A 22,071-nucleotide genomic window follows, 5' to 3' on the forward strand; every position below is an offset into this window, starting at 1 on the left:
ACAATAGTACCTGTTTTCGCTAACCAAGAGAAATCCAAAGGGCATTTTTGCTTTAACAGAAAAGGTGAAAAGTGAAAAGAGCGATCAGCGGTTTTTTTGCAGCGAACTGTTACAGAGGAAGTGTGTATTCCGAGCAGTGGAGTGGCACTGCCAAGCTCCTTCCCCTGGAACTACACTCAGCATCTCAGCATCACGCCACCACAGTTTTGAACTGTCTGTGAACATCTGTACTTTTTCTCGATTTATTCTGTGCATCCTTTAGCAAGATGTGTCCTAAGGTAATCATTTCTTTGCTTTATGCCATTTTTGCTTACGAAAGTTTTCACAGGAACTCTCTACTTTTGGGTAGCAGGGAGAACCTGTAATTGGTTAGGGGAATTTAATGTTATATGCATTTTAAACGAACATTAATCTAAGAACAAGTAAATGTAGTTGTTCATTTTATACAACAAAGGCAACATTATGTAAGAGGCAGAGCAGAAAGAACCTATAACCCTGTTGGGCGAACAGAGCCCTCGTGCTCAAATTGGAACCTCCCCGCCGCCATGCTCCAGGCACGTGAGGTGATGAAATGTCTTTATTGCTCAGGCCACTATTAGTTGGGTTTTCTGTGATTTGCAGCTGAACATGTTCCTAAATGAAACAGCAATTAAAATGCAGTGTTCACCAACAGCGGCCTATTGGAAAGGGATGAACCAGGAAGATGGAGGCTGGAAGTGAATCTAACGAACACTTAGCCAGCATATACTACGGCAAGGGGATGTACAAGGTGCTGGGGGGACAGATGAAGAAGGCAGAAGAGCTTGTGTCCTGGTGAGGGGATGCACAGTAAGAGCCAGTGGTTATAAGATGTGAAGTGATGCCGTAGAGGGCTGCACTCAGGAAGCACCAAGGAAGGGCCTCAAAATCAGCGTGAAGAATAACAGAAGGCTTTCCAGAAGAGGGGCCACTTGGGCTGAGTCTCGAAAGATGAAGATGAGAAGGCAGAGATGTTCCAGTAAGAGGCAAAGCTTGTGCAAAGGTGCGGAGGAATGGAACAGTGTGGTGTGCTGGAGGAATAGTTTCTTATGGTTAAAGGTACACAGCACAGGACAGTGATACTATGCCTTGTCCCTTGCCTAGAGAGTGTATTTAAACTGCAGAGCTTAGGGACTCACCCCCAAGGAGTGGGGTGAATCATCACACCACAGGAATCTGCGCTTCAGCAAGCATCGGGGATGTCGTGATGAGGGAGCTCCAGGTCTACACTTTAGGCACACTGCTATGTCGCTTAAGGGCTTGAACTTGAGTGCCACACACGAGTTGCAGTCCGGTTCTACCACTTACTTTGGACAAGTTTCCTAAGCTCTCTATGCCTCAATTTCCTTATCTGTTTAAACCACCAAGTTACTGAGAGGTTTAAACAAGAGGAAAAGCAAGCACCTAGCACAGTGCCTGGCACATAAAGGGCAGCTCAATAAATGTTAGCCATTAGGATGATTTGGACAAATGGCAGGCGATGAATCTAAAAAAAAGAGACAGAGACCAAATCATTAAAGGGCTTAGGTGTTAAGCTAAGAAGTTTATGTTTACCATGAAAGCTGTAAAAATCACTGTAGGTCATGGCATGAGGTGATCAGATTTGAATTTGAGAGAGGTTCCTGTAGAAGACAGTCTGGAAGGAAGCCTTCCCCAACTAAAAAGCTACAGCAGCAATCCAAACAGGGAGTGGTAAGGGCCATGAGAACTAGGGGCTGAGGAGTTGGGGGTTACAGGAGATGTTGAGCCGGTAGGATCTACAGGGATTGGAGAATGAATGTAGGGATCATGGAAAGTGAAAGGGAAGCATGCAAGATGAATCTGATTTCTGGACTGGGCAGTGGAGTTTATGAGAGAGTAATTGTTGGTGTTTAGAACAGTGCCTGGGGTCATGCCTGGTCTAGCAGTTAAAATAACTCGCCGCACTGGTAGATATGATGATTCATGCATGAGAATGATTTCACTGAAGCCATGAAGTAGGAGCTCATGGGTTAATAAGGGAATGGGAATGACAGTGGTGCAAACACGAATTCTTTCCAGAAGCTTAGCTAGAGAGGGTACGAGGGATAGACAAGAGCTAGATGACAGGGGTCAAGGGAGAGGTTTTCACCAAGATGACTGACTAGAGGATGCTTAGATGGAAAAGCCTGTAGAGAAGTTAAAGATGTTGGAGAGGTGAGTGATACAGCAGGATCCTGGTATAGCGAGAGGACGGCACCAAAGCACAGATGTAGGGCTGAGCTGTGCGGGTAGTGGGATAAATACTTCTTCCATATGAGCAGATGCAAATATGTTTGTTGGTATCAGGAAGCTGGAGGATTCCCTCCCCACTCTTGATCACCTGACTATTCTCAGTGAATGCCTCCTCCTCCTCCATCTGCCAAGTGGTATCACGCCAAGTCAGAGGAGTGGAGTAAAAACTTGGGACTAGTAGATGCAGGCAAAGGGAGAAGGCACTTATGGATGTTGACCAATAAGCACTGCTGAGAGCCACCTGGTGTCACTTTTCTCCAGCTGTGCTCAGCTGCTGTGCTGGGGGAACAAGCATTGATTCAGAACTGGACCATGTTGTTATCTGGCAGGTGGGAAGAAGGGACCTGATTTCACAACAGCACTGAGCGCTGAGGCCAGAGACTAGTGTTTGGAGTGATGAACCAACGGCAATAATAAGGATGCCGATGGCAGTAACAGCAGCAATATCAGAATAAAAGACTGTAAGCTCCAAATACTTTGAATCAGTCCTGGTTAAAACCATAGTTAAAAGTCATTGTCATAAGCAACTACAAGACTCGATTAGAAGCCTTGGCAGGAAAGACGTTTATTGATACTAATACAGGTGCTTTTGAGAATAAAAAGCCCTAGGTTAGTTACCACTGGAAAGATGAGAAGACTGAAGAACATTCACAAGTAAGTCACCATACGCGTGCGCGCGCGTGCATGCACGCGCACACACACACACACACACACACACACACACAGCACTAGCCAGGCAGAATAAAGGTCTTAATAATATCTATTCTGTATCTCATTTTCCTGAAATTGAGTTTCTGATAGGTCTGTTTGCTGTGATAATTTGCTTTTTAAATGGAAATATCCTAAAAGAATATAATACTTAACCTCAAACACAGGATTATTACAAAGCCTGTTTTTCATGTTTCTGTGAGAAACTGAATTTACTACGTTTATTATAGAAAACTGCATTTGTTAGAATGTTTGTTTTAAGAAACTGGGTCTATCATCCAGGTTATAATAATCATTACAGTGCCTGTGTGTATAAATTCACTGTCTCTGACCTCATTAACTTCATTTTGTAACTCTATCACTTTGAAAGTGGCATCAATTCACTTGCTTTTCAGAGCAACAAAACCCTTTGTCTTTGCTTTCTCCCTACAGGCCTGTTTGAGAAAAATAAACTCCATGATTCTAAAACAAATGCAAAGCATGTTTCTTTGTCAACAATAACGAACATTTATTGAGCACTTTCTAAATGCCAGGCTCTGTGCAAGCACCTTTGCATACATTATCTTCTTATTCCAGCCTCACAACAGCCCTGTGAGGTAGGTACAAGGATTATCCCCTCTTAGAGATGAGGTTGAGCAGCTTCCTCGACAAAACACTACTAGTCAATTGTATTATGAAGAGCTGTTTGGCCTGGAGAAGTGAAAGCTCTGGGGAAAAGACAGCCACAATAACAACCTTCTATTTGGGTGTTTTCATAATGGTAGAGTGACTAGCAATTGGATCATAGCACCAGGAGGGTAAGGAGCAAAGGGTAGAAGTTACAAGGAGAACATTCAAGATGAAAAAGGTTTTTCTAGGTATAATGCAATACAGGAGAAGGAATTCAAGCACTGGGTAGGAGTTGAAATAGATGGCCTTCCAGGGCATCTATCAACTCTGAGTCCATTATTCTCTTCTTCCTTTGTATTTTCCACTTCTCTCAACTCATGGCTCTCTCTCACTCTACCTAGTCCCATATACTGGTACATTCAGTCTCTCCTCCATTCAACAAACATTTACTGACCTGCACTGTCCAATACAGTGGTCACTAGCCACATGTAGCTGTGTAAGTTTATTAGAACTTATTAGAAGTAAAACAAAAAATTCAGTTATAAAATTGCATTAATCACATTTCAAGTGCTCAACACCCATGTGTGGCTAGTGGCTACCATATTTGAAAGTTCTATTGGACAGCGCTGTTTCAGACAGTTGAAGTAATGATGGTAGCCACAAGAATGAAAAATCTGAGTTCCTGACATCAAGGAGTTTACAATCTCAGGGAGGAAAAAAAACACCCAGCATTATTAAGAGCAATATACACTGAGCTCTTGGTGTAAATCGGGCACTTTGCTAAGCCCTTTCTGAAGTGCGCCTTTAGCTGCATCCTCCTAACACCTTGAAATAGGTGCCATTATTATGCTCACTTTACCGAGGATAAGTAAAATACAGGTATACCTTGTTTTATCGTGCGCCACTGTATTGCACTTAGAACGTCCTGAGTTTTTTACAGATTGAAGGGTTTGTGGCAACCCCGCATCAAGCAAGTCTACGAGTGCCATTTTCCCAACAGCATTTGCTCATTTTGTGTCTGTGTCACATTTTGGACATTCTCAAAATATTTCAAACTTTTCCATTCTTATTACATTTGTCATGGTGAACTGTGCTGTTTGACATTAGTATTGCAAAAAGACTACAACCCACTGAATGCTCAGATGATGGTTAGCATTTTTTAGCAATAAAGTCTTCTTATTTATTTATTTATTTTTGACCACACTGCAGGCCTTGTGGGATCTTAGTTTCATGACCAGGGATTAAATCCAGGCCCTCAGGGCCCTGGGCAGTGAAAGCACGGAGTCCTAACCATTGGACAGCCAAGGAATTCCCCAACAATGAAGTATTTTTAAGCTAAAGCATATACAGTGTTTTTTAGACATAATGCTATTGCACACTTAATAGACTGCAGTATTGTGTAAACATAACTTTTATATGCACTAGGAAACCAAAAAACTCCTGTGAGTCGCTTTATTGCTGTGGTCTGAAACACAACCTGCAACATCTCGGAGGTATGCCTAACCTGTCCAACGTATGTGAAGAGTACTGCGGGACCTCATGATCAAGGGTACATGTAGGCCCACAAAAGAAGGTGAACTAAACAAACTCCACTTACGAATTTTAAGGAAGGCTAAGAAGAAGAGGATTAAAGTCAAATCTGTCTAGACCAGGCTTGCTCAACGCGTGGGCCACAGATTATCTACATCAGAATTACCTGGGGTGCTCCTTCAAAGTGCAGATCCCCTACACCCCATTAGGAGCCCTGTGGGCGGGGCCTGAAACCTATGTTTTAAACAAGCTCCCCATCTCCGTCCCAGCGATTCTTTCCTGTTCACTAAATGAGATTTGCGCACCACTGGCCCACACCAGCTAGTCCCCTTTATTCCGCCTTCCCCTGCCTTCGACCTGACTATGGATGCAGGCTGGAGGCTGCGCTGCCTAACCTCAGGCAAGCCTCTCAGAGCCTCTGTTTCCCCTACGTAACATGGGGAGCCCGGCGGGCCCGCGGCGAGTATGCCTGGAGGCCTCGCGCGTCAGCCGCCCGACGCACCTTAGGCGCCCAGGAAGCGCCGGCCCCACCTGGCCGCCCGAGTCCCGCCCCTCTCGGCCGGCCCGGGCTGCCTACCTTCGCAGATCTGCTCCCACAGGTTCTTGCCGGGCAGCTCCGCAACCTGTCCCGGCGAGACGCGCAGATCCAGGGACACGGGAGACACGACGGGCCCTGGCGTCCTGGCGGTGATGAACGACTCAGTTGAAAGCGCCCGTTCCAAGCGCTGAGAGACGCTACCCACCCGTCCCGGGGCCGCCATGGCTGCAGTCTCCACGGCAACCGCGCTCCCCGCTAGGCCTCGACCCGGAAGTAAACGCATCTTGCGAGGGCGGGCCAGCGAGTCGAGATTGACTTCCGGGTCACGGCGGAGTCGGCTCTCACGTGGAGGCGGGGAAGTTTGGCCTTCGGGTGAGTGAGGAGGGCGCCTACCAGGCAGGACGGAGTTGGGGCTGGAGACTGGGCCTGGGGACTTGCGCGGAGAACCGAGGGACTGGAGGGCGACCCGCACCCTCAGATTCAAGTCCCCCCGGTCGCTGGTGTGCGCTCGCCCCGGCCTGAGGCCGCAGTCTCCAGCAAGTTCTACCGCCTTGGAGCTGGGCCCGGGACCCGGCGTAATCCCTCCTTCTGTGTTGGTGCGGAAGCTTTGGCGCGGTAGAGCCTTTGAGGAGGCAGTTTCGCCTCCCGGCTCTCTTGCTTCCTGCTAGTGAGCCTGCGGTGGGAGTGGGGTGTTGGTGCCATTATGCGGAGAGCACAGGCTCTGAAGTTATGCGGGCTGGTTTCGAATCCCTGTTTTACCCCTTGCTGGCTTTGGGACACAGGGCAAGTAAATTAAAAGCCTCCAAGTCTCAGTTTTCACGTCTCTGAGATGGGTTACTCACACCGAGCCTCACGAGGCTACCGCGAGACTTTAAAAAGCGCTTTTGGAGAAAGCATTTGCGTTCGCAGGAGAAGCTGTAAGGTTCATTTCCTCTTCCCTTTTCCTTGAAGGAATGAATACACTTAGGGTCTCAGGTTTGAAGAGAAGGATCTTCAGTGCTAAAGAGGAGGATGCTACAGTGATTTGAACGGCGGAGATGGGGAGAGAAGGGGATTAAGTTGGGGACAGCCTCCCCTTGGCTTCTTTGTTCTTATTCGATCTCTAGACCACTCCTCCATTTGAGGCACCCTTGGCGCCCTTGACTCCACCCTCTCCACGTCTGCACCTTCTCCCTCTCCTTTGCAGGTCCCTCTTCCTCAGCCCACCCATTTAAACGTTAGTATTCCTTAAGGTTCTGTCTCAGGCTCGTTCTGTTCAAGGCTTACTTACCATCCATATATTCCTAAATTTACGTCACCCATGTCAGCCCAGTCACCTCTGAGCCTCATCCACCTGTCCACCAACATCTCCACATGGCTATCTCAAGGCATCTGTTCCAACCAGCCTATCTCCTTCAGCCCTCGCCTCCCCCGCTACCACCCCACCTCAGTTTCTTTGTCTTAGGGACTAGCACCGGCATCCTGCACTTGCCAAGCTGGAAACCTCTGTCCTTCAGAAACTTTCCTGACAACTGGTAGGCCAGATTAGACGACCTCTTACCCTGACCTTACCACTGTGCTTGCTTTTATCACCTGTATCATTGTTAACACACGTCTTTCCTACCCACACCTACCTGCTTCTTGATGGCAGAGTCATCTCTTTTTCACCTCTGTGTCTCTAGCATTCCTTCCTTCGTTCGGTGAGTATTTATTAAACACCCACTCTGTGCCAGGTATAGAGCTGGGCCCTGGGAATACAGCAGAAAACCAGACAGACAGGAGTGAGCGAGCGAGTGTTCCTTTCAATTATGAGTGAACTTGAGCTACAGCTCTGGCCTAGCCTGGCATTTTGAAGCAGCTAAGAGGCAGGTCCAGTATGGACCCTCTGGGCTCTGAAGAAAGCTGCAGGATGGAGAAGCTCCCTGGCCTTTCCTGCCCACTGTCCAAAGCTCCTGTGAGAGGCCGTTTGTTTCTGGATTCCTTGAGTGGCACCATGTCATCTAGTCCAGGAAGCAGGAACTGGGCTGGTGACTGGTGTGTGAGACGTAGTACAACTGGAAGCTGAAATGTACTTGAGGACCCAACCCCTTCTCATAGGCGCCTCCTTGACCCCCACCTAGCCCTGCCAAAGGAAAAAAAAAAAAAAAGCTGAGTGTTCAAGGTTGCTCTGTGTTTTCTCCAATCATTAAATGTTGGCAGTTTATTTGAAAAATTAAAAACAGGGAAACAGGCTTGTATGCTGGATGTGGCCCCACTCCCACTCCCCTCCCCTCCCCCCTCCCCCTCCCCCCTCCTCCCTCCTCCCTCCTCCCTCCTTCCTCCTCCTCCTCCCCTCCTCCCCTCCCTCCTCCCCCCTCCCCACCCTCCTCCCCTCCTTCCTCCCCTCCTCCCCTCCCTCCTTCCCTCCCCCTCCTCCCTCCCTTCCCCCCTCCCCCACTAGCCTCTGATCTGATCTGGTTCGGTCCCTCTTTTATGGATAGGAAAACTCAGGCCCGGAGAAGCCAGTGCTGTGTGGCAAGAGTATGTGTGTGAGTCACCATTTGAATGCAGGCATCCTCAGCCCCAGCTGGGGCTCCTCACCATACCTTGCTGCTGCTCTCATTACTAGCCACATGGGAAGGTAATTAGAAGAGTAAGTCAGTGCAGGCGGGGGCACTTAATTTCCAGACGCAAAGCTGAAGCACTCTTTAGATGAAGCAAGGGAATGGATTAATTGTGTCACAGTTACTGCCTCTGGTGACAGTCAGCAAGAGGAGCTGACCTCAGGATTTCTGTCCCCTTCATCCAGTAAAAGGTAAGCCCTGGGGGCCGTGCCTGGCCTGTGGCTTGAGTGCAGTTGTGCCCTCAGTGGCTGGCACAGGGTACGTTTCTGGAGAGAAGACTAGGCTTAAGAGATTTGAGGAAGGGGGTTAGGAAGGGGAATCAATGATGTACCAGGCACTTTCCATGGATTATCGTTTATTCTTTCCAACAGCTCTTTGAGGAAGGAAGTGTTATCTCCCCCCATTTTCAGCTGGGGAAGTTAAGGCCCAGCGAGGATAGGTGATTGACTTAAGGTGAGGGAGCAGCTTGGATTTCAACCCGGGGCTGTCAGGATTTAAACTCCATTCTGTTTCTTCGATCATATTTCCCTTTGCTCCACAGGAATCATGCCCATTTTCCCAGCCCCTAACCTTTCAGACCATCCACTCCAGGAAACGTGACTTTTGGTAATACCTAGTGGAATTGTACTCAGGGTGGCTTGGTATGGGGATAACTTGTACCGTTTCTTTTTTCAGGAATGATCACTAAGACTCACAAAGGAGACCTGGGCCTTGGGCTCCCAGAGAAAAAGAAGAAGAAGAAGAAGAAGGTAGTTAAAGAACCAGAGACTCAATACTCGGTTTTAAACAGTGACAGTTATTTTGCGGAGGTTTGTCCCACAAGAGCCACATCACCCTTGAAGAATATGGTCCAAGAGCAGGCACCCGAAATGCCTCTAATGAAGAAAAAGAAGAAAAAGAAGGGTCACAGCACCGTCTGCGAGGAGCCCCTAGAACCTGAGACCATGTTACGTGCCAGACGGATTGAGCCATCTCCCAGCCCCAGGAAGCAGGCACTTGGTCCATCTGAGTCCCTTGGTAGGGAAAAGAAGAAGAAGAGAAAGTCCGTGTCCCCTGGCTCAAGGGTGAAGACTTCCCCAGACCCCAGGCAGGGCGAGGAGGTGACCAGAGTTGGCAAGAAGCTCAGAAAACACAAGAAGGAGAAGAAGGTGCAGGGAGCTACAGCCTTCTCAGCCAGGGACCCTTGGTTCTGTGAGGCCAGGGACGCTTTGTACACTTGCTCAGCTGGGAAAGGTGGCGTCCCTGAGCAGGCAGCCTCGGGACAGAAACGGAAGCAGGGGAGCCCCAGGGAGCACAACGTGAAGATGAAGAAGAAAAAGAAAACCCACCAGGAGGGAGATACCCCCCTGGGGCACCCTGAGCTCTCCAGGTCTGTGGAGAGCAGCCGTAGGAAAGGAAGTAAAAAGAAGTCAGTCAAAGTTGAAGCTCCAGATTACATCCCAATAGGAGATGACCCCAAGGCCCCTGTGAAGAAGAAAATGAAGTCCAAGAAAAAGGCAGACACTGAGGAGCCAGCTCTGAAGAGGAAGAGGAAGAGGCAGGAGAGCAGAGTAGCAGGAGAACCTTGGGAGGAGGTAGGCTTCCTTCAGAAGCACACTGTTTTGGGAGAATAGGGGTGGAAGTTGGGAGTGTGTGTGTGTGCGTGTGTGTGTGTGCATGCACACACACAGGCACTCAGCGTTTTAGCTGCCAGAGCCCTGATTAAACTGCCTTTAGTCAGAAAAGGAGATTTATCAACACATGTAACTAGAAGGTTTGAGAGCTATTACCTTCAGGTATAGCTGGATCCAGGTGCTAGTGTAATAGTCTCAATAATACAGGTATCCCTTGCTGTTGAAACTTTACCCAAATTCTCACTATCTGCACTCAGTATCTGGATTAATTAGAATAAGCTTTTCAGATAAATCCCTCTCTTTCTGAACTCTTGCCACTTGCTATCTAAAGCTCAGGAACCAAATAGTTTGAGACAATATGATGTCCATAGCTATCTGCACTCAGGTTACACAGTTTAGGGATCAAATAGATTTAGATTGCAGGCGATGCCTGTGTGGCTTTCCCTAGCTCTGGACTTTGTATTTTTCCATGCTGGTTTTAATATCAGGTTCCTTCCCACCCCAACCCCGTGGTGAGATGGTCCCAGCAACTCCAGGCTTTCTTCATAGTAGTTAAGCCACCCCCAAAAGGAGAGGGGTGGCCCCTCCAAAACGATTACAGGGAAAGTCCCAGCACTGCTCTCCCAGATCTCAGTTGGGTCACAAACCAGAAGCCCAGATCTGAAGCCAGTGGGCAGGGGCTGAGGGTGTCAGTCCCGCTGTAACTCCACTGTCTGAACCAGGGGGAGCTGGTTTCTGAGAGGAATACCGGGGCCCTGTTACCAGGAGGAAGGGAGGGGATGGCAGCCTGGTGAAGACGGCAGAGATGTGCTCTCCACCCTGACGGGCTTCCTTGCCTGGGGAGGGGAGGGAGGAGGCGGGCTGAGCACTGGGACCTGGCAGGCAATGTGAGCGAACAGAGCCACCCAGGGCTCATCACAGGTGACGCGGGGTACCAGGCAGAGCACACCCGAAGCAAGGACGTGGCAGTTGTCACTGCTGAGGGACTATGGGAAAGTGGCCAACCTGAATCTTACTGTCAGATGGTCCCGCAGGGGCTGAGGCCACTGAGAGAGGGTGGCCTGGGAGAGCATGGCCCATGCAGGCCCAGCAAGGCTTCTGTGTGGGAGCTGAGATGTGTGAGGGGCTGGGGCCGCCTGTGCCGTGGGAGCGGCAGGTGCAGAGGCCCTGGGAGGAGCAAAGAGGCTGGCGTGGCAGGCGCTGGGCCAGCTGGGGTCCCGGCAGCCTGTGGACGCCACAGGGGTCTGGATTTCCATGTAAATGAGATGGGGCCCCTGGAGGGTTCTGGGGAACGGGTGGTGTGGCCCAGTTGAGGTGGTTTTATTATTTTTTAATTGAGACGGCGTTGACATATAACATGATGTAAATTGAGGGTGTACCCGAGCTGCTGTGTGGAATGCACCAGTGCTGGGGGCGGGGAAGCTGAGTTAGAGCCTGTCCTGGTTGTCCAGGCAGGAGAGAAGGTACCGACCAGAACTCTGGAGCTGGGGGGCTGGGGCGGGGTATGGGGGAGAGAACCGGGGGGATTCGGGTTTGCTGCAGGCCCTCAGCCCCACCTCTGCATTCCCTGGCCCTCGCCAGCCCCTCCACCCCACTGTCAATGGGAGCCTTGGCCTTTCTCCTCTTGCTGGTTTGGTGTCAGCCTGGGAAGTGAGGTGACGCCTGGCGGGAAAGGTTGTGCTCTAGGCCTGAGTCTGGAGACCTGGGTTAGTGTCAGCCCTGTCCCTGAGCTGTGGGGTAACCTCACAAGAGTCACTTCATCTCTCTGAGTCTTAGTGCGTCCATCTGTCAGATAGGTCAGGGCCACAGTCTTCAGGACAGAATTGGGGAGAATCGTGGAAGAGACAGGATGGCAGGTGTTCTGTGGGCGATAGGGGTGGGCGTAGCGCTCCAGTCTTGAGTCTGTTCTGGACTCTGTTGCGATCTCATCCGCCTGGGCTGCCAGGGCAGAGGCCATCGTCCGCTTGAGCCTTACTCCTTCTGCCCTCTTTGCAGGAGCCAGACACGGACTTGGAGGTGGTGTTGGAAAAGAAGGGCAACATGGACGAGGCGCACATAGACCAGGTACGACTGGTCCTCGTCCTCCCAGGCATCTTCCCTTCCCCAGACGCACACTCGCCTCCCGGCAGGCCATGAGATCCTGGTCCCAGAGGCATCAGGGACTCCAAAGGCAACGAGGCCAGCCTCTGCCGCCCCTCCAGTGGCGGGGAGCCTGTGGCCTCCCCTCCTCATAACCACTGCGGGGGAAAGGGGACATGTCCCTGGACCTGCAGCCAGGCAGTGGGTACGTGCTCTGCCCGGCCCACGCATCACCACCTCCTGGCCTCCATTCAGGAGCATTTTTTTTTTTTTTGTCTTTTGCAACTTTATTTAAATATAATTGACATACAAGAATCTGCACATATTTAAGGTGTACAATTCGATGAGTTTTGACATGTATGCATCCAGGAAACCAGCTAAACAATTAAGATGATGAACATACCCATCATTTCCAAAAGTTTCCTTGTGCCCCTTTGTATTCCATCCCTTCCTTTCCCATCCCCAGGTAGCCACCACTACAGTGTCGTAGCTTGCGTTTTCTAGAATTTGTATATAATTGGGATTATATAGTATGTGCTCTTTTTTAAACTGGCTTCTTTCACCTAGCATAATCATTCTGAGATTTATCTGTATTGTTGCATGTATCAATAATTTGTTCCTTGTTATTGGCTGTCCAATGTTTCTAGCATTATTTTGATGTTAAAAACGTTTTAGGGGCTTCCCTGGTGGCGCAGTGGTTGAGAGTCCACCTGCCGATGCAGGGAACACGGGTACGTGCCCCGGTCCGGGAAGATGCCACATGCCACGGAGCGACTGGGCCCATGAGCCATGGCTGCTGAGCCTGCGCGTCCGGAGCCTGTGCTCCGCAGTGGGAGAGGCCACAGCAGCGAGAGGCCTGCGTACCGCAAAAACAACAACAACAACAAAAAAAAGTTTTAAATTCTCAATTGAATTGCCTAGGCACTTTTGTAAAAAATCAGTTGACCGTGTGTGTGTGTGTGTGTGTGTGTGTGTGTGTGTGTGTGTGTGTGTGTGTGTGTGTGTGTGTGGTGTGGGTCTGTTTTTAGACTCTTGTTGAGTTTCATTGATCTGTATGTCTATCTTTACCCTAATACTTCATTGTCTAGATTATTGTAACCATATAATGTCTTAAATTAGGTAGTATAAGTCTCTAGCATTTGTTCTTTTTTAAGTTGCTTTGGCTAGTTCAGGTCCTTTGCACTTCTGTATAAATTTTAAAATTACCTTGTTGGTTGCTACCAAAAACTGCTCCTGGGATTTTGATTAGGATTGCCTTGAATCTACAGACAAATTTGGGGAGGACTGACAACAGTATGAAGGCTTCTGATCCATAAACGTGGCATCTCTGTCCATTTATTTAGGTCTTTAGTTTCTCTCAGTATTGTTTTATAGTTTTCAGTGTACAGGTCATGCACGTCTTTTGTCAAATTTTCCTTAAGTATTTTATATTTTTGATGCTATTGTAAATAGTATTTCAGTTCAGTTTTTATTGTTGTATATATTGCTAGTATATAGAAATGCAGTTGTTGTACAGGAGCATTAGGAGAAGTTGTTCTCTTGTGGACCAGCTTCTGCTTCTGTCGTGCCCAGATCCTGTGTGGGAGCTGGACATTCTAGAATTGGGATATTTTTATGATCCTGGACCCCAAGGCCTATCAGGACAGCATAGTAACCACATAGGTACAGCCTTGGGCCATTACTAATGAGGTTACTTTGGCAGTCACTGACCCCGGGACCCCCATGTAGGTAGCCGTGAAGACCAAACGAGGCCATTTGGGAGGCGCTGAGCAGGGGCCTGCCCGAGACCTGTGCTTTGTAAGTGGCAGCCGTTCACCTGCCTGCATCCTCACGCTGTGTCAGCCAGTAATTGCTGGACAGAAGCAACAGGGTGTGATGTGGGGACGGCCCGTGTCGTGGCCCTGCCACCTGCCGCTCCAGGAGAGAAACGAGGAGTGCTTGCAAGGCAGCCGACTACAAGGAGGGGGACCTCCAAGATGCTGCGAGGACGCTCCTAATGCCTTTGGGGTGTCGGGGGCCTCTCCCTGGAGGGGAGGGGCTCAGTAGGCTGCTGCTGACAGGGCCCAGTCCAGGGCCTGGCACACAGCGCAGGCCCCCCAGAACCAGGGGCTCCCCAGCCTCCTGCAGGTCCTCGTCGTTTGGTGACGGGGGCCCGGGCTGCAGCGGCTGGTAGGGAGGATGGAGGTGGGGCCCTGACCCGTCCAGGCCCAGCCCCTGCCCTGGGCGCCTCTCCCAGGTGTCCCACCACTCATGGGGGCAAGGCCCACCAGCCACCTCTTTGCTTCTTATGAATTCGTGCCTATTAAATACCTCACGGTTTTAAAGAAAACTTCTGTTTTGGGTGACAGATAATCTCAATGTAAGTGAAGCTTTCTGCCCCAACTCTCCCTTTCTTTTTCTGGTAAAAAGTTCATTGTGTTAAAAAAAAAAAAATAGTTGGGGGAAAGCAACCTGAAATCCTGCCACCCAGCGGTCTCCCACTTGTTTGGCGCCAGGGACCAGTTTCGCGACGGGGAGCAGCAGGTGAAGCTTCACTGGCGGCCGCTCACCTCCCGCGGACCGGGTGTTAGGGACCCCTGCTACCACCTAATAATAATCACTGTTAACCCTTGGTTGTTATATCCTTCTAGATCTTTCCTCTGTAACTGTATGTGTGATTTTAAAGCAGCGTACAGTCATGCTGTGTATACTGTTCTTTTCACTTTTTTCATTCAGCTGGTGAGCTGCTTTCCGCTTCAGTGAGAGCACATCCACATTGTTCCCCGTCAGCAGCATGACTGACATAGGAATACACCATCATTTTCTCTCATCCCTACAGCTGCTCTTTGGATTTGTTTTATGCAGTTTCTTTTTTTTTTTTAATGGCTGCGTTGGGTCTTTGTTGCTATGCGCGGACTTTCTCCAGTTGCGGCGTTGTGGTGCACGGGCTTCTCATTGCAGTGGCTTCTCTTGTTGTGGAGCATGGGCTCTAGGCATGCGGGCTTCAGTAGTTGTGGCATGTGGGCTTCAATAGCTGTGGCTCGCAGGCTGTAGAGCACAGGCTCAGTAGTTGTGGCTCGCAGGCTCTAGAGCGCAGGCTCAGTAGTTGTGGCACACGGGCTTAGTTGCTCCGCAGCATGTGGGATCTTCCCGGACCAGGGCTCGAACCCATGTCCCCTGCATTGGCAGGCAGATTCTTAACCACTGCGCCACCAGGGAAGTCCTGTTTTATGTAGTTTTGAACTATATGAATGGTCACCTCATTTCAGCCTGTGGTAGATTAGAAGAGAAGAGGAGGGGCCACAAACTGGGAGCAGCTAAAGTCACACCTGAACCCTTGGGCCCTAGAAGCTTCTGTATCAAACCACAGGGTCATTGGTGCGCTGTGGCCTTGAGCCTCTCTGGTAACGGTGTGTGAGGTGTCCCTGCTGTGTGCCGGGGACTCTCTGTCTTACGTTCTGCACCGCAGTTCATCGTGGGGCTGGGGGCTTTCTTACACCAACCAGCAATTCCCTGACACCACGCGGTGTCCTGCAGTTCAACTCAGTCTGACGCTGTCTATCTGGAGATAACGTCAGACCGCTCAGGTGAAGGACTCAGTCCTGCCAGACTGCTCCCCACCACTGTCCCCCGTTCAGACGCCAGTCTTAAGCCAGGTTGTCACCTGTGCTTCTGACCAACCAGCTACAGATCAGAGGTTCCAAAGACCTCCTCCTCAGCTTCAGTTAGTTTGCTAGAGTGGCTCACAGAACTCAGAGAAACATTTTACTTGCCAGATTACTGGTTTATTATGAAAGGATATAACTCAGGGACAGCCAGGTGGAAGATACGCACGGGGCAGGGTGTGTGGGATGGAGCATGGAGCTTCCATGCCCTCTCCGAGAGCTCCACTCCCCAAATCTCCAGTGTTCACCAACCCAGAAGCGCTCCGAACCCTGACCTTTTGGGGTTTTGTGGAGACCTCATTACAGAGGCACAGTTGATTAAATCATTGGCCATTTGGTGGCTGAGCTCAATCTCCTCCTCCACTCCCCTCCCCAGAGGTCAGGACTGAAAGTTCCAACCCTCTCATCGGTGGTTGGTTCTCTTGGCAACCAGCCCCCATCTTCAGGTGCTTACAAAAGTCACCCAATTAACATAACAAAGGACGCTTTGATTGTTCCCTTCACTTAGGAAATTCCTAGGGATTTTGGAACTCTGTGCCAGGAATGGGGATGAGTTTATATATTTCTTGTCATATATTTCTTACTATAAACCACAGTATCACAGTTCTCTGTCTCCCATTTATCCTTCAAGGTAGCTGATATTTCCATCTCTTTGCAGATAAACAGACCACGGTACAGAAAGATTAATTGACCTCCACACAACTAGTTAATGGCAGTGGTAGGATTCAAACTAGCCTGTGCCTGACTCCAGAGCCTGTGTTCTTTCTAGAAGACGATGCTGTCAGCAAGAAAGTTAACTACAATATCTTCTGTACAGGCAGGGCTTTGGGCATGTGTTTTGAGAAAATTTCCACCCCAGGTGGCTCTTACAAACAGAAGAGGTTCTAATGCTAAAGGTGGAAAAGCCTCAGTGTCTAGGAAGAGTCATTCGTTTATTTATTTATTTGGCCGCACCACTCAGCGCACGGGGTTCCCTGACCAGGGATTGAACCACTCGGGCCCTGGCAGTGCGAGTGCCGAGTCCTAACCACTGGACCACCAGGGCAGTCCGCTGGAAGATTCATTCTTAAGGAATGGAAAAGAAGGGTGAATGAGGCCTGTGTGTTTTAGGCCAGGGGATTGCCCCTTACATGATTAGAGGGTATTTTTGACAGATGCCTCCCCCGGCCTGCAGCAGAACAAAGCTGCCCATCCCCCTCCAGTCCCCCGACCCCACCTCCTCTCTGTCCTGGGTGTGAAGCTCAAAACCGGCTGTCTAATTGCCCTCTTTCCTTTCCTTTCCCTTGCTCAGGTGAGGCGAAAGGCCTTGCAAGAAGAGATCGATCGTGAGTCGGGCAGGACAGAAGCTTCTGACACCAGGAAGCAGACGGTAAGTTTCACGCTGGGCTCCGCGAGGGGTCTCCTCCTCACCTTGCAGGGGCGGGAGACCAAGTCCATCTGGCCCCAAAGCAGCTCCCGCCCGCCAGCCAGCTCCCTGCTCCACAGAGCTCGTCCTGAGCTACTCTCCTTTCTTGGGAAGCGGGTGCTTGCCTCCCTCCCGGAGAGCTGGCCGCTTGAGCTAAGCAGCCTGGACCTTGTCTCTGGCTCTGGACGCCAGGGTGTCCCAGTCATCAGTCGCTGGGGACACCTGATGGCGAGCTCTTTCCAGCAGTGGGTGGTACCCTGAGAAAGCTGCTGGGACAGGGGCGGGGGCAGAGGTGGCAGGCCTCTGGTCCAGTTGGAATGGGAAATTTCCAAACCAGGCCCCAGGAGGTGGCACGGGAGAGTGTATGGCATGGGGACCGCTAGGTCAGGCTGGAGAGGGATGGGAGGGTGCGGTGGGCAGGGCGGTGGGAACTGCTGGAGCGCATTTATGTGGGGCAGCGGGGACTGGGGTAGAGGAGAGGGCAGAGGGGAGAGAAGAGAACTTGTTAATAGACGTGGATTTGGGAGAGGGGGACAGAGGATCCAGATGACGGAAGGACTTGCTTCCTTGTAACACTGTCTTAAGCTTTCCTAGTGTAGCACAGAAAAGAACAGTTGCTTTGGATCAAAAGACCTGAGATCAGTTCCTGGCTCTGCCACCTTCTATAGTTATGAGACTTTAGCAAGTAACTTCCCTTCTTCGAGTTTCAGTTTCCACACCTGTAAAATGGGACTCATGCTCTGCCCCAGAGGGGTATGGAATGGGACTTTGTTATGTCATTCCTCTAGTGTCTCCTTTCTCTCCATCCTCTTGAACTGGGCAGAGCTGATAAGATTCCATGATTGAGTGAGGAAGGCCAGAAACAAGGCAGCGTCATCCAGAGCAGTGGCCCAGAGGCTATACCTGGAGGGACCTGACAGCAGGAGGGTGGTGCGGGGGCATAGGGGCTGGGATCTTCTGGGGATGCCTTAGGTGGCCCTGCCTTCGGGGACCTGGGGCCACCTGACTGCTCAGGCACATGGTGGGGATTTGAGACCGGGTCCCCTCTCAGTGGGTTGGTAGCCCAGTGAGAGCAGGCTCACGGGACTGGTCAGCCTCTGGCAGCTCTCTCCTCAGACCCAGTGTGGGGCTGTCAGAGGTGGCCTCTCCTTCTAGAAAGTGAAGGCTTGGGAAGCAGTTGTTAATGCCTGTATTGGGGGCACTGTGAAGCTCGGAGAGCTCGTCACCAGTTCTCTCAGGCCAGCTAGCTGTAGCAATGACTGGTTCTTACTGTTCTCCCAAAGCCGACCTAGAAATAAGTGCTAGGCTGGCATTTGGCTCACAGGCGGAGAGTTCCCAGGCGGCACAGAGGTCAGCAATCCTGGTGGGGTGGGGTGGGTAGATGAGCAGTTTTCGAGGACTTAAAGCGAGCCAGGCGTCGGGCTCTGAGTTGTTGGTGTAAAACCTACTTTGAGCCTCAGTGAAGCCCCGTCGGGGGCTGTTACGCCCCCGTTTTATAGATGAGGACATTGAGGCTCAGGGGTTAAGGTACTTTACCCGGGTGACGCAGGCGGGACTCAATCCTGAGTCTTTGAAGTCACAGTCTTCATGGGGAGCTGGGTTTCTGGCCTCAGCCACAGACACGGGAGGGAAGGGAGTCTTCTCTTGGGCCACTGCTCTGAGGGGCTCTCTTGTATTTTCTCAAACATGGCCGACTCGTGCGTGGGTTGTAGAGTGCTCTGGGCAGGAATCGGGGCCCCTGAGTTCCTGGGCTAGCTCAGCCTCCGACTCATGTGACCCTTCACCTCCTGGGGCCTCCACTCCTTTCCTGCTATGAAGTGCAGCGCTTCTGCGAAGAGAAATGCATTTCAGACTCTCGCTTGCCCTCTCCACCCTCCAAAGGACAGAAACCTTAGGCTGATGGATGAGTAGCCAGCTGGTGAGGTGTGTCGTACTGTCTGCCGTGAATTGGGGGAGAAGGAGTGAGGCAGACGGGCAACTCAGTGTGAAGGGTGGGCTCTGGTGTGGGCCAGACCCGAGATGGAGTTCCAGCAGGGTTACCAAGTAGGCTTGTGCCCCTGGTCCAGCTGCAAACCTCCATTTCTTCATCAGGAGAGTGGGAACCAACAGTATTCCTCACAGGGCTCTGGTTGGAGTTAAGATAATCCACCGCTGTGCCTGCGAGCACTGTGCCTGGTGCGCAGTAAGCCTTTGATCACGTGGATCCTCCCGGGCAAGGCTGGGGGCTGGGGAAAGGAAGATGCTTTGGAAGCCAGGAAAGTAACCACCTGTTTTCTCTTACCACAGGGAACTCAGTTTGGCCAATGGGATACTGCTGGCTTTGAAAATGAGGAACAGAAACTGAAATTTCTCAAACTCATGGGTGGCTTTAAAAATCTGTCCCCGTCATTCAGTCGCCCCGCTAACATGGTCGGCAGGCCCAACATGGCCCTCAGCAAGAAGATGGCCGACACCCTGCAGAGGAATCTACAGCAGGACTACGACCGGGCCTTGAGCTGGAAGCACAGCCGGAGGGCCGGCCTCGGCTTCTCCACGGCTCCGGACAGAATCTTTTATATTGACAGGAATGCATCCAAGTCAGTCAAGTTTGAAGATTAAGCTCTCCTGTCTTGTCCCCCAAAACGGTTCTGTTACGCAGATGAAAGCCATAGGACAGTTGTCTCCAGTCGAACTCCTGCAGAGACAAAGGACAACTATGTTGATGTGCTTGGACAAACTGGGGTGAGGGCAGCTCGTTTCAGGAACCAGGAGAACGTGGGAGTGGCTGAAACCTGTGTTCTGTGTGAAGCTTCCGTCCCTGTTGAAGACAGTGAGTATCAACAGCAGTAGCTCACACTCGTCTAGTGCTTACTGTGTGCCAGGCACATACGTGTCTCCCTTGCACTAATGTATTTAATCTTCATGATTCTGAAACAGGTGCTATTCTTATCCCCATCTTATAGATGAGGAAACTGAAGTTCAGGAATGAAGTAATAACATTGCCTGGGGTCACCCAACCAGTAAGTGCCAAGTGTACTTTTGTGCCCCAAGACCGATGTCACTGTTCACCACACTGAATGTCCCCTCTAGGGAATTTCACCCAGAATACTCATTGGGGATTAAAATGTCTCAACTGAGGAAACAGCAGCTTTTTACATGCCTAATACTCAAACAGGAAGCAGGATTAATGTAAACGGGGAGAAGCAAGCTCATTTTCCCTCCCCCTTCTTGGAGTAGCCACAGGCAAAGAGGCGTCTGGATTGCCACCAGGCAGATGCGGCTGAGCTTCCTCTGCTGCTGGGAAGTGTGCCTCTGAACCCATCTTGCCTTTTGCGTCTGCCGTCCTTCCATCCCCAGTGGCAAGCTTGCATTTCATCTTTCTGCTTTGACTGCATTCTGAACAGGCGTTTTAGAGAGCAGGTGGTTAGTCCTCCACGTGAGCCGAAGGCACATTAATTCCCAGGGATGCGTTTATTGGATTCTTTTCAATCACGAGGAGGAGAATCCCAGGCGACTTCCCTGGAGGAGGTCGAATGCTGGAGGCGCAGACGTGGGGATGACAGGGCGTTGCCTCGTCAGCCTGGGATCAGCGTTTCCAAGCCTTGAGGCTACGGCCAGCTTCCCAAAGCTCCGGGTATAGCCACCCGAGTGACGTGACCACCTTCTCTGCATTCACCTAGCATTTTGCTTCCTAAAATATCAGTTCTCATTGGGCCTTTTTCACACCACTTGGCTTGAACTCCTGCTACAGACATCCTGTCTCAGGCAGGCCTGGACAGCCAGGAAATTCAGTCTCTCTCGTGGCAGGGAGTCCTGTCCTGTTGTAGGGGGTTGATTCAGCTTCCCATGAAGGAAACGAATGTTTCCTCTCTGCTCCGTCATCCTCGGTGTTGGCTTCATCAGGCTGGTGGAAAGATGGCTGTAGCAGTTCCAGGCAGCGTATCAAGACACTAGACTATTACAGAGGAAGAAGAAAAACCTTGTGGTTCAAGGAAACTTACAGAAGCCCTTTTGTCATAACTCATTGCCCAGCAGTGGGTCACATACCCATTCTTGAGCCAGCCCCTGGCATGTGGAGGGAGACTCTCAGGCCAGTCAGGAAGGAAGACTGAGGTTCGGGTGCTGGTGAGATGAACATGGGTCCACTACTGCCCCATGGGGCAGAGGTGAGGCAGGCCTGCCTGGGCCCTGACCAGCAAGCATCGGCTAGGTCTAGAGTCCTACAAAGTCTGTGTTAGCAGTGATTCAGGTGGGCCACTTCCCTCAGAAGGTGAACTTGGCCTTTCACGGATTCCACCTTGAGATGCGTAACGGAAGAGGCCTACACGGGAAGATTCTGCATTTGAGTTAGCTCTTCAGGGCACATCCCATTCCGACAGGGGAATAAATCTTTCCCAGTCTTGATCCACACTACAGGAACTTGCCCAGTGTAAAAGGAACCAACCACTGCTTCTCTAATCGTTTTTATTTTGCTGAGAGATCACACTACAGTTTGGGCCTGCTCAGCCATCTACCGGGTGCTTCCGGAGAGTGGCTGAGCGATTGTCCCTGACCTATCCCCACAGTGGTAGCTCTCATTAGGGTGTGGTGGTCAGGCCTTTCCCCTCTTACTGTTCAGTATCTTCAGTCTGTGTGTGATAGGATTTGACTTTCTAGCTCAGTGTGGCTGAATGAGTTCCACTTGGCTTGGGAAGGTTTCTTAAAGTCTGTTCCTGAAGCAGGGTCTAAGCAGAGAAGGCTGGGCAGCCAAGACGGCAGGATGCCAAGTGTCCTCAGATTGAACTTAGCCTTGTCTCGGCTGCTCTCATAGGTGCAGACCACTGTTGCTCTAGTGACAGCTCCTGCCCTGCAGTTAGCTGGGCCTCCGTCCTTTTGTAAATTAAACAACATTGTCTTGAGTCACCTATCCCCCTTTTTCCCCATGTCCTGGGCCCTCCTCAAGCTGTCTGCAAGTTTCTGCGGTGTGATTTCCCATGTTGTTCCTCATTTGTTGACTCCATGTAGCACACAGCCTGTCTCCACTGGAACAAGGCGGGTTTTGGATTTTTACTCAGAATCTGGGAGAGGTGGGTGGGAGGTCTGGTATTTAAGCACAGCCAAGGTCTTAGCTGAA

General features: G+C 50.7%; 2 protein-coding genes across 3 annotated transcripts in view; one reads left to right on the plus strand and one right to left on the minus strand.

The window, feature by feature from the left end:
• The window catches only part of IQCK (IQ motif containing K), a 125,419-nt gene extending 119,540 nt beyond the window's left edge, over positions 1–5,879 (minus strand). The window contains exon 1 of the mRNA XM_065893345.1: positions 5,696–5,879. Within this exon, the coding sequence (XP_065749417.1) occupies positions 5,696–5,879 (184 nt within the window). The remainder of the gene's footprint in view (positions 1–5,695) is intronic.
• A 270-nt stretch (positions 5,880–6,149) lies between these two features.
• On the plus strand, positions 6,150–19,577 carry KNOP1 (lysine rich nucleolar protein 1). Of its 2 annotated transcripts, XM_065893516.1 has the most exons (5): positions 6,150–6,288; positions 8,914–9,812; positions 11,847–11,915; positions 16,866–16,943; positions 19,266–19,577. In XM_065893516.1, the coding sequence occupies exons 2-5, from the start codon at positions 8,916–8,918 to the stop codon at positions 19,575–19,577; spliced, it is 1,356 nt and encodes a 451-aa protein (XP_065749588.1). In that variant the 5' UTR covers positions 6,150–6,288; positions 8,914–8,915. The 2 variants fall into 2 exon arrangements, with proteins under 2 accessions (XP_065749588.1, XP_065749587.1); XM_065893515.1 differs by lacking the exons at positions 6,150–6,288; positions 11,847–11,915 and having other exon boundaries at positions 8,916–9,812.
• The last annotated feature ends 2,494 nt before the right edge of the window (positions 19,578–22,071 follow it).

The sequence above is a fragment of the Phocoena phocoena genome, chromosome 15 (genome assembly GCF_963924675.1).
Source record: "Phocoena phocoena chromosome 15, mPhoPho1.1, whole genome shotgun sequence".
Classification (NCBI taxonomy): Eukaryota; Metazoa; Chordata; class Mammalia; order Artiodactyla; family Phocoenidae; genus Phocoena; species Phocoena phocoena.

Coding starts and splice junctions, on each gene's coding strand:
- KNOP1 (XM_065893516.1), top strand. CDS start 8,916: ATGATCACTAAGACTCACAAAGGAGACCTGGGCCTTGGGCTCCCAGAG. Junction 11,916..16,865: donor ACGAGGCGCACATAGACCAG/GTACGACTGGTC, acceptor TCCCTTGCTCAG/GTGAGGCGAAAGGCCTTGCA. Junction 16,944..19,265: donor CTGACACCAGGAAGCAGACG/GTAAGTTTCACG, acceptor CTCTTACCACAG/GGAACTCAGTTTGGCCAATG.